Source organism: Diospyros lotus, chromosome 15 (assembly GCF_014633365.1).
Source record: "Diospyros lotus cultivar Yz01 chromosome 15, ASM1463336v1, whole genome shotgun sequence".
NCBI classification, from domain to species: Eukaryota; Viridiplantae; Streptophyta; class Magnoliopsida; order Ericales; family Ebenaceae; genus Diospyros; species Diospyros lotus.
This window is the reverse complement of record NC_068352.1, coordinates 629,223-640,723: the sequence shown is the minus strand read 5'-3', so window position 1 is coordinate 640,723 and position 11,501 is coordinate 629,223. Positions and strand designations below refer to the sequence as shown.

General features: G+C 35.7%; 1 protein-coding gene and 1 pseudogene across 1 annotated transcript; one reads left to right on the top strand and one right to left on the bottom strand.

Moving 5' to 3' along the window:
• Positions 1 to 1,356: 1,356 nt before the first annotated feature.
• On the top strand, positions 1,357 to 2,225 carry LOC127792526 (60S ribosomal protein L27-3-like; annotated as a pseudogene).
• A 2,480-nt stretch (positions 2,226 to 4,705) lies between these two features.
• Positions 4,706 to 7,241, bottom strand: LOC127792275 (UDP-glycosyltransferase 82A1). Its single transcript, XM_052322727.1, has 2 exons — positions 6,612 to 7,241; positions 4,706 to 5,921 (listed from the first exon to the last, which is right to left on the bottom strand). The coding sequence occupies exons 1-2, from the start codon at positions 7,114 to 7,116 to the stop codon at positions 5,023 to 5,025; spliced, it is 1,404 nt and encodes a 467-aa protein (XP_052178687.1). The 5' UTR covers positions 7,117 to 7,241; the 3' UTR covers positions 4,706 to 5,022.
• Between the last annotated feature and the right edge of the window lie 4,260 nt (positions 7,242 to 11,501).

Sequence of the window (11,501 nt, the reverse complement as noted above, 5' to 3'; positions counted from 1 at the left end):
AAACTGAACAAAATAACCTAGATGTTGGTAAAAAATAATGTCGTTTGACAATTTTAGTCGGTTCGATTATTTTGATATTTGTATTACGAAAATCAAATCGAACCAAAATAAATGAAATTGTTAAAGTTGAAAATCGAACCGAACCGACTCTTAACTTGAACCGAACTAAATTAGTAATTTTGGTTGGTTCGGTTTAATTATTTCAATTAAACTAAATTTTTGCTCACGCCTAATTTTAATACTCGATTGTTATGTTTTTAATAATATTTATGTTATTGTGATATAAAATATAATATATTATTATACAAATATCATAGACGTACTACAAATGAATATTTAAGTAACATTTTTGTATTTATTTATGTTAGTCAACTTAATAGAAGGAAAGACTAAGGATTACATAAATTAATAATTGATTGACTCGCTCTAATTTTTATTGGTTTTTTATAAAGATATTATGTTTAGTTTACAAACAAGAAAGCTCTGATGAAATTATTTTAGTTCCTATTGTTGATGAATTGAGTTTTTTTATTTAAATTTAAATTAAATAATATAAAGATAAAATTTTAAATTAAAAGCTTACTCAATTATAAAGTAAAATCAAACCAATTCAACCTAATAAATTTTAATTTGGATATATTCTCAAATTTATTGAAATTTACATACCATAAACACTGCTTGATGAGCGATCTCATATTTACAAAAATAGCACTGCTACGACTTCACACGTGTCACTCTAATTAATGGGTGTTGCGTGTCCCATTCCTTTCCCCATCTTGTAAGAGAAGTTGTTTATATTAGTAGATTCTCCTTAACTCGATCAAGAAATCTTGAGTCTTGAGTTGGTCATTATCGAATATCTCATTCGGGATTTATAAAAAGTAATTTCACCTAAGATCTTGCTCAACGATTGACAAGGTAGAATTATAAAAATTCTTAAATATAAGCATAAATTTTATCTCTCTAATTCTAGAGGTGACTTGAAGAGTTCATTTTACTTTATGATTGCAAGTTAAGTTAGGTGACTTTTAAGAAAGAAGATCGAGATTAGTTCAGGTTCGAATATACTCACTGTGTAATTATTATAAATCAGATTCAAATTTATCTTTTCTGTCGAAAATCGTAAAACTGAGCAATGAGAGTTCCTGCAAAGAAGGACATTTCAAGAAGATCGAGATTGGATCAGTAACAACTCTGATTTGACAAATTTTATTGGTGCCAATTCTCAAACCATAAAATTGAAAATTGGTTTGAGAACCGAATCAAGCGAGTAATTGAACTGAGCCGGTTTAACCCGACAAGTGTAAAAGAGAGTAATTTCCTGACCATTAGAAGCCTTATACATGGCCCACGGAGGTTGCGAGCAGCCTCCAATGCAATTGCAGGCCCAAATCGACCTTCTCCAAGCAAACGGCAACTAGGGTTTTTGCAAATCAAATCAGAGTGAGACCAATTCCTTTATCATCCACCATCAAATTCATCTCCTTCCAGTGGCTGAGGCTTGGCGGTTTATGAAGAGGTACAGGGAGGGAGAAAAATGGTGAAGTTTCTGTTTCTGAAGCCGAACAAGAGGTGATCCTCCTCCAGGGGGGATTCGCAGGGCAGAAGGCGGTGATCCTGCGGTCGTTCGACGACGGCAGCCCCACTGTTTGGTGGCCGGGATCGACAAGTACCCGAAGAAGGTGATCCGGAAGGACTCTGCGAAGAAGACAGCGAAGAAATCGAGAGTGAAGGCATTCGTGAAGCTGGTGAACTACAATCACATAATGCCGACTCGCTACACGCTCGATTTAGATCTGAAGGACTTGGCCACCACCGATTGCCTGCAATCCAGGGACAAGAAGGTCGCCGCCGCCAAGCAGATCAAGTCGCGCTTCGAGGATTGATTCAAGACCGCCAAGAGTCGCTGGTTCTTCTCCAAGATCAAGTTCTAGACGAACCAGAAGGACTAGATCGGCATTCTTTATTTTCTTTTCCGTTTTCCGGAGCAGACAGAACATAGGGGAATCTGCAATGATTGTTGGTCTGGTCCACTAAATGTGACAGCTTGACGTAACATTTCAGGTCGACAAAATTACTCGAATTTGCTGGGCAAGAATGGTTTTTAGGGCAATTTGGATTGCAAGTATCAAATTTATCTAGAAAGAAATAAGTTATAGATAATTGAATTATTTAGAACTTATTTACATGAAAATTATGAATTATAAGTATTTGATTAAATTTTATTTTCTATGTAATTTTTTCTCTAAACCCATCTCATCTTCTAAATGCCTTCTCTTATCTCTCTTTCCTTTGGTCTCTCAAACTTGGTTATTCGCCCTGTCATTCTCTATCGCTGCCATTGCTGGAGAACGGAGAGATCCAATAGCACGAGACCATTTGGACCTGGAGAATAAGAAGGCGCCAGAGGAAGGAGATGAGGTCGATGAGGCGTCCATTGATCGAATTTTCGACTCCAATGAGGTGCCGCCATGGAAGAACCAACTCATTTTTAAAGTCTTCATGGTAAACTACCCATCTCTTTCTCCCTTTCTCTCTCCCAAATCCAGTTCTTCTCCTTGCCTCCTCCCATCGCCACCAACGCCAGTTGCAGCAGCCATCGTCACCACTGCCATCTTCGTTGCCCATTGTCGATAGCCGCTGCAATTGTCGATGGCCAATCTTAACTGGCCGTGGCTGCCATCGCCGACCGCCCTTTGTGCTTCTCCTCGTTCCCCTCTTTTTTACTGGCTGTGGTTGCCATCGCCGCTGCCATCTTCGTTCCCCTCTTTTTCTCTTTCGTGTTTCCGCTTTTCTTCTTATTATTATTCCCTGGAATTTCTTTTTCAAGCCCCCCCATAAGAATTGATTTTCTAGCAAAAGTGGGAATTGAGCATCATGTGAGTAAAAGTGAGAATTGAAATTATCTAGAAAATATGACTAATCAAACAACACCAAAACTAGAATTTACATGGAAAATTGCTATTTTTCTTGAAAAATATGGCCAATCAAACAGGCCATTAGGTTTTCACCTTGCCTTAGTTGGGGCGGGTCAAGAATAGTATTTAGCTTGACCTCAAGTCATAGGTTGGGTGATCGGACAAATGATATATTAGTATCAGTTTAGTGGGCCATGAGTTTGATCCTCACTCTACGCAGTGAAACGAAGTCTTATACTTATAATTTATCATTTTTTAACGTAATCGTAAACATGAGCACAATAGATTGCACAAAGATAATCATCCCAAAAATAGTATTTAAATTTTAGAATTTTTGTCTTTCCTTACCTTAGTTGGGGCGGGACAAGAATAGTATTTAGGTTTTACTCGAGTTGAGGTGAGAGCGCCTATTTCATGAGTATGAGACAAGTATTGAAGTTTGGAGACAAAGACAAAGCTACCCCGCCCCGTTGTTGTAACATTGCTTTCCGAAGATCTAAATGATTTCCTTTTTTTAATGTCCAAAACAATGACTTGCCACCACCTAAAAGTTAATTATTTTTTAGTTTTTATATGTACTATTTATAGAAGCATTTATAAAATAAATTTTAACATTTATTTAAATTTATAGAATTTAAAAAAAAAAAAATAGATACCATGATTCGAACGAGACTGACCACATTGTAATGAATTTGAAAACAATAAAAACTGATTGAAGAATTGAAAAAAAAAAAAATTACCACGATCGATTTGAATAGAGCTTATATTAAAAACATTCCACCACTAGGATTGTCTATCATACAACCACGATCATGGTCATCGTCGCTATCATCCATCATTCGTCTTCTAGAATTAATGAGGATAGGATTGATGGCTGATATTCCCGGTTTAATGTAACCGGCTTGATTCACGTCATTAGTCCGATTTCAATTATTCTTAAGTCGTTGTAAAATGTTCAATTGGTTGCGGATTCGCTCCAATTGCTATTCCATTGTACGAGTTATTTCTCATTGTTCTTTAATTGCTCTTCAAATCGCGAGTAGCCTCAGATCACCGTCATGAGACATGTTGTTACTGTTACCTTCAAGATTGACTATTTTATTGGTTGATGAACCGCTCTGATACCACCTGAAGCAACATGTAGCATGGGTGTAAAAAGACATACCAAAATGTAGCATTTTTCTTTTTAGCTAAGAAATAGTGTTTTAATTAGCGTAAACTAAAATGGGTAACGATTTTCTTTTGTCACGACTCATACGTCCGAACCTATAAAAAGTAAAATTAGTTTACTTAAGAGTGTCACTCATATAATTATACAAGGATACTATGTTTTGAGTTAACAATTAATTAAAAGTGAAAGTTCATTTAAAAAAGAATGAAGTATTTGCTTACAAAGTCAAGAAGCAACTTTTCGAGTAAAATTTTCAATCTATATTTGGGACTTCCATTATTGCAAACTTATCAAAACATCTATAAACTTAAGTTTAAAAACTTTATTTTATTTTAAGTTACACATGACCAACTCAAACAAAAGAAAAAGGGGAACGGGTTGGGGAATAAAAATGACATTGGTTGTAAAATAAATTATCGTTATGTGTCCCGATTAAATAGAATAGTGAGATAGTGGATGGCAACAGTTATCTGAAGGGATGAACTATTTATAAATATTATATTAAGCGGTTATCAGATATCTCTCTTCTTATAAATTGACAAAAAAAGTAACAAAAAAATTCATCTTCACCATTTATGCAACTAAGGTTAAGAGAAGGAAACTAATTGAATTGAGATTAAACTAAGATAATATGATCATCAATCAAATTGAGGACACAATTTTAATATTCTCATCCTTGGGTGTAAAAGGTGAAATCCTTCACCTTAAAAGCCCCCCACACACTACCCCACGCACGTGGAAGGAGTTAATCATGGTACACGGGGTCCGTACACGGGGTCCTCAAGTAGGAGGCACAATGCATAGTGCCTACAAGAAACTACTCTCACAAGAAAATGAAACTCACACACTGTGACTGTCATGACTCGAACCTACATCATTAGGTGCAATCTTTTATCTTGTGAACCATCTGTGTTACGCCCGTGGAGAATATTCTCATCCTTGTCTGAGGTTGTGGAGGTTGTCAATGAAGTCTGTGAGATTTATACGCATGCTTGAGATGGCGTCCTTCCCCATTACCCTCTCCTTCATTCTGCTCATTGTCTCCTTCATCTTCCCATCGTCCATCATCACTCTGCTCAATCCTTCTTCCAACTCTCTCTCCCCAAACCCTCTCAGCCTCACTCCAATTCCCCACTCCTTCACAATGTAGGCGCAGTTCAGGAACTGGTCGCCGGCCACCGGCCAGCATAGAAGCGGCTTCCGACACTGCACCGCCTCCATCGTCGAGTTCCAGCCGCAGTGTGTAAGGTAACACCCCACCGCCTTATGTTGGAGAATCTCCATTTGCGGCGCCCATGTCACTACTTTCCCTAGCTTCGACACTCTCTCCAAGTATCCCGCCGGAAGCCCCTCTCGCCAGGAAAGCCCTAGAACCCAGAGAAATGGCCGGCGGGAGGCCTCCAGTGCTAAAGCTAGGGTCCTGATCTTTCCTTCTCCAATGGGGCTAACCCAGCTTCCGAATGAGATGTAAACGACGGAGCCCACGCTTTGCTGGTCCAGCCATTCCAGGCAGCTTGCATCCTCTTCCCATAGGGTCATCTTCTTGGTCGGCGATGCACCCACCAAACTCAAAGGTCCGACCGGAAAGACGACGAGATCAAGATGAATATTGTGTCGGTTCTGGTTTTCAACCTTGGGATTGTGGGATTCTTCATCTGGGAATGAATTGACGAGGAGCCACCTGATGGACCTGGATCGGTCTAGAGTCCTGCTCCAGAACTTGAATCTTGAAATTCGGGCGGCGGGAGCTCCGATCAGCCATGGCAATTCTTCGGTATTCACCAGCGGTTGACCAGCTGCCGTGGTTACCAATCCTTGGAGAAGAGGACTGCCTGTCCACATTTAACCCAACATTTACCATGAGATAATACAACTGTAATATCATGTCATCGTGTGTCGCGTTACACATGTAATATCATAATATATATATAGTTATACATTGCATATTTATTTTACTTTAATTATGATTAATATTGGTATGAAACTAGATGGATCGAAAATCAATTATAGTTAGTATTATGATCGAGATATCAAATCGTAGTCCATCAACCTTAGATCTAATTAATTTTTAATTTAAACTAAAATTTGAACACCCTAAATTCTATTATTTAGAAGAAATTTAAGTAAAAGAGGATAAGGGAGACACAATTTCCCTTCTCTTTTAAATTTTTGTTGTCCTCCTCAAACCATTAGAGAAACATGGGAAGAGAAAGAAATATATTTTAATAATTTTATATTTATTTAATTGAATTTATCTGTTTACCTCGAACTACGAAATAGATGTATTATGAGTTTTAGACGATAGAAGATAGGTTTGAGTCGAAAATTAACTCTGATTCGAAGATTTCTCGAGTTTTCAATGTTAGAAACAAAAAAAAAAAAAAAATCTAGGCAATGGAATGGTAACTTGAATATTTTTACCGTTAAAATATTGCTCTTATTTACAGTATTACCAAACTTGCGCTGAAGAGTAAGAACGTAAACGAGGGAGAGGAACATAAACGGAAGGGAAATAAAGCTACCGTTGTCGGAGATGATGCCGGAGGAGATCATGCCGGGAACGGCGGCGATCAAGCGATAAGTAGAGAGCATGGCGGGCCAAAAACCGGCGACGTTGACGCCGGGAAACTGATTCGCAACTTCGATAGCCCACGAAGCCAGCAAATCAACCACAACGCAAGCAATCACGCGGCCGTCCTCCTCCTCCTCCTCCAGAAACTTCTCGATCAGCCTCCCGAAATGAGCCGGCATGGTGCTCTCCATGCACGCCTCGATGGCCAGGAAATCCGGCGGGGCGTGGTCGGCGGCGTCGAAGCCGTCAGGGAGGGAGACGCAGCAAATCCCGTCGTTAGGGTCGATTTTAGGGGCGATTTTCCGGTGGATGAAGTCGGGGAGGACCACCACTGGCCGGAAGCCCAGGCGGAGCATGGCGGCGGCCAGCTGGAGCATGGGGGTGACGTGGCCCTGGGCGGGATACGGAACCATGAGGAAGACGCCGGGGGGTTTGGCCGTAGTCGGGAACTTCATTATTTCTATGTGTGCCGGCTCTCGGTGGATGAGATCGGCGGCGAAACGGCGTCGGAGTCTTATCTCTATTTATAGAAGAGAAGATGCGGTGGATGAGATCGGCGGCGAAACGGCGTCGGAGGCTTGTCTCTATTTATAGAAGAGAAGATAAAGAGAAGATAAAGAGAGTCAACGGATTGAGGCATGTGTATTGTGTATTGGAAAGTGGACCTTTTAATTAAGGCGATGTTTGGATATTGGGATCGGCCAAACTTTGTGCGACTTCTTTTCTGACACCAATTTAATATCAAATGTCACGTTCCCAGACACGCCCTTGTTCAGGTTTTCTTTGTAGTTTCAACTGCTTCACTTTTCGTTTTTAAAGTCTCGTGAGCTGACACGCAGACACTCAAAAGTAATCAATTGAATTTATAAATATGAAATCCATATTTTTCGTTTAATTACTTTCACATTTTTTTAATCATCCCATTTTTATTTTTTGTTATTTCAATTATATTTTTAAACTTAATTTTTGAGTCAATTTAATCCATATATTTTAATCTTTTCTTGTGTGTAAACTCAAATCTTTCGCCTTTTTAATTATACGCCTACGATTTTGTTATGTTACCTAAGTCGAACAACGTGATATTTACTCGATGTGAGTAAATTATGAAAAAGAAGAGGGGCATGGGTCCATTGGAAGTGGGATCCACACACCTATCCCTTGATAAGCCGTATCGGGTAACATAAATGTTCCTCGCATATTTTTAATTTGTATTTTTGAGTCAATTTAATTTTTATATTTTTATATATATAAAAAAATAAAGTAAAATGACAAAGTAACGCTTCACAATGAAGTCACGTAAACTGGCGAAACTAACATTTCACAATTCGAATACTTAATTTCTTTTAATTATACATATATATATATAAATTATAAAAAACATTCACGTAAAAATATTCAAATTTACAATTCTATTGAGAAATAGATAAGATTGGAATGCACATGTAGATTGAATCAACACAATCTGCTAAAGCTAGGGTTTGTTAATTTGATCAGTTCATCGACGATATACAAGTTTGATGGTCGACACGTAAAATAACATAGTTGGTTTTTAACTTTATGTTTTGTAACAAAATATTCCTTAAACTTTAGTTTCTCGTATAACAACCATTAAATTTTTAATCTTGCTAAGCTTTAGTCCCTTTTTGCAAATTCATTGGATTATATTAAAAATTATCATGCAGTAGATATGTAAAATAAAAATAAAACCTACAAAATAGTAGTTGTCGACGATTATTGCTTATCATTTTAAAGATTTTGTACAAGTATACACATATATTTAATTTCACATATATATGAAATTTACAGTAAAATTTTTGTAGACGAACATAAGAATCTTTTTGATTTTTATGATAATTTTTTGAGAAATTAAAATAAATGTGACTTAAAAGAGAACCTATCTATTTTCAAATTAAAAACAAAAAGAACCCAACGACAAGCTATTCTATCATTGGATCCATAGTAGTGATCATCGACAACGCGCAAACTGAATAATTTTAATATTTGAAATCGTTTCAAGAGTTATATGAAAATGATAGACATTTTCTATAAAGAATTCTAATTCTAATAAGGCATCAGAATATCACGATAAATGTTATCCATAAAAATTATAATTCTAGTGAATTTCATAATGTTAAAATAATCATCACTTGTAATAATTTTAATTCTAAGAGATTTAGAAAAGTCTTTACTCTTATATAAATAAATAGGCGTTCATTTCTATAAAATATACGTCTTTGATACTGTCTTCAATACGTCATTTAAATCTTCAGTGTCTGATTTAAATATTGAGATTTTTACACGAGAACTTTTTAGTGTCATCTGGTCTTTCTCTTTATTTCAGAGTCTAAATGACTTGACGACGATATTTTCATTTAACAAATTTATTGTTGTGTTTCAACAACAACACTTATTTTTTTATTTTTCTTTATTTTATATTTTAACACATTATTGATTTAATATATTTATATTTTGTTAAAGAGTGGTCTTAACATGACCAGCCATTAAAATAATTAGCAGCTGCACGTGCTGATGGAGGGGAAGATAATTAATATTTTAATTAACATTTAGGCCCCTCTCCATTGGGTTATTATTGAAATTGAAAGTACGGGTGCACCTTGACATTTAGTTATTAATATGAACAAAGTGATTTATATTCTTTGTTGCAGGTTAGCCCGGTGTGGTCAACATTCATGTGATGTGAAATAAAATCTTTTTTTTTTTTTCCCTAAGATGCTTAATAAAAAGGTGATTTTCAATTTAAACAATCCCGTTCTCTTAAATATTCACGTTTCAATCTAATCTGAATTTAGTAAATGGACATATTCATCATAAGATGAAACTCGAGACTTGACTGCTTGGATAAATATAAACGATTGCACATTCTCGTAAAGACAGAATCGAACCCACAATCTCATTATATTTCATGTTCTTAAATGCATGTATCGCTATATAAAATTAGAGTTCGATTTACCTTAACTAATCGAATTGAACTGATCAGTTCAGTTTGATTTTTTTCTTACATCGGTTCGGTTTGATTCATTTTTTTTAAAAGTTTGTTTTTCGATTTTCGATTTGATTTTTTTTATTAGAATAACCAAATTAATAAAACTAATTGAACTTTAAAACAATATTATTTTGATATTTATAAAATGACATTTTTTTATTTCGATTTTCTTCGATTGTTTTTTAGCTTTTCTTCAGTTTAATCAGTTTAATTTAGTTAATATAGTTTGGGTTCGATTTTTTTAATTATTAATTAATTTAATTTTCAAATTAATTGGTCAATTTAATCCGATTTTACTCTACAATTTAGTTCAATCCTTAGTGAATTTAAATTGGTTTGATAAGTCAACTGACCACTTGCATATCCCTATATAAAATTATGAGGGTAACCAAAAATTAGTATGATAACAAACTTCGGGTATATTTGTATAATTATATCTTTATTTTATCTTGAGGCCAGCTAGGTCCGTGAACTATCTTGGCGTCCTAAGTTTAGCTTTGGGCAATTTATTAGAGATTTGGGCACTTAACGTAGATAATACGCGGACATATAAAGTCGTAAAAAATATCAAAATTTAATGTTATAACTCTCCAATTTTTTGAACGTTAAATAACTTAGAAATTATTGGTAAATGATTTATTTTGAAAATTAACAAGGCTCCACACGCCAACGCGTGATACGGCGAGTGAGATTGGCGCGTGAGCTTTACGCGCCGATTATCTTCTCCGACAATGACACACCGAAAAGTTGAGATTTTTGCATCTTGAAGAAGTACAGATCAAGTCGATCACGATGATACTTGAGATAGCTCGAAAGGAGGTCGGGATTTTGCCTAAAATTCATTGCCGGGCTGGTGGGCTAGAAAAGTTACACTAGGGTATTTATTTATAAATGTCCATGCATCATTCATTCATTCATACTTATCTAACCTTCACTTAAAAGATTTCATCTTCTAATATTGGATTATGTCTTTAAAATATTCCACATTTCAGGGGGAGACAAGCGGTCGGAGGGGCAAAGAGGTGATCGAGATCTGATCGCAATGAAAAATTTGTGAGTCCCACGTAGGACTAAGGACTATATATTTATTTTGGCTGTATTATTTAGATTTTAAATAAATGCTTGTAAGGATGTGTTGGGTAAACGATGTTTATAAACCCATATTATGTTTTTGAAATTTTATGCAGGTTTTGATCTTGCTTCCGCTTATACTTTAAAATGTATCATTCATTCACTATGTTTGGGAGTGTTATATATAAATGTTATGTTGATGATTTATTGTTGATTTATATTTGATGTATATGAGAAAAAAAATCCTAACATATATTTTAATGTCTTGGAATGCAAGGTGTTATAAATGTTTTTAGTAACATTTTCCTTTTTAAAAGTCCAAATAGGCTAATTTTGAATTAATCTTTGAACCTCCATTTAGGTTCATTTGGGTCTAATTTAGGGCCCACTTAATCTTATTAAAATTTGGGGGTCCCTCTGAGCCCAATTATTTCCCTAGTTTGGGCTTCCATAGCACCTTCCAAGCCCATATCCAACCCAATTTAAATCCCAATGTGGCCCAATCTTTGGGATATATCTATCCAAAACTATTTATTTTAGGCTTAAATTAATGGTAAAAAATATTTGTTTATGCTCCACAAGTGCAGCCATTAATTTAAACATTTTGGAGCCCTTTTTATTTCACTATTGGGCCAACTTAACTACAGAACTTTTAGAGTACCCTACAAAGAATATGGTAATTGTAAATAATAAATAAATAAAAGTGGGCTGAACTTATTTTTTTCTTGTATTTTTACGTTTTTTTATATGACCGTTTAAATTTAT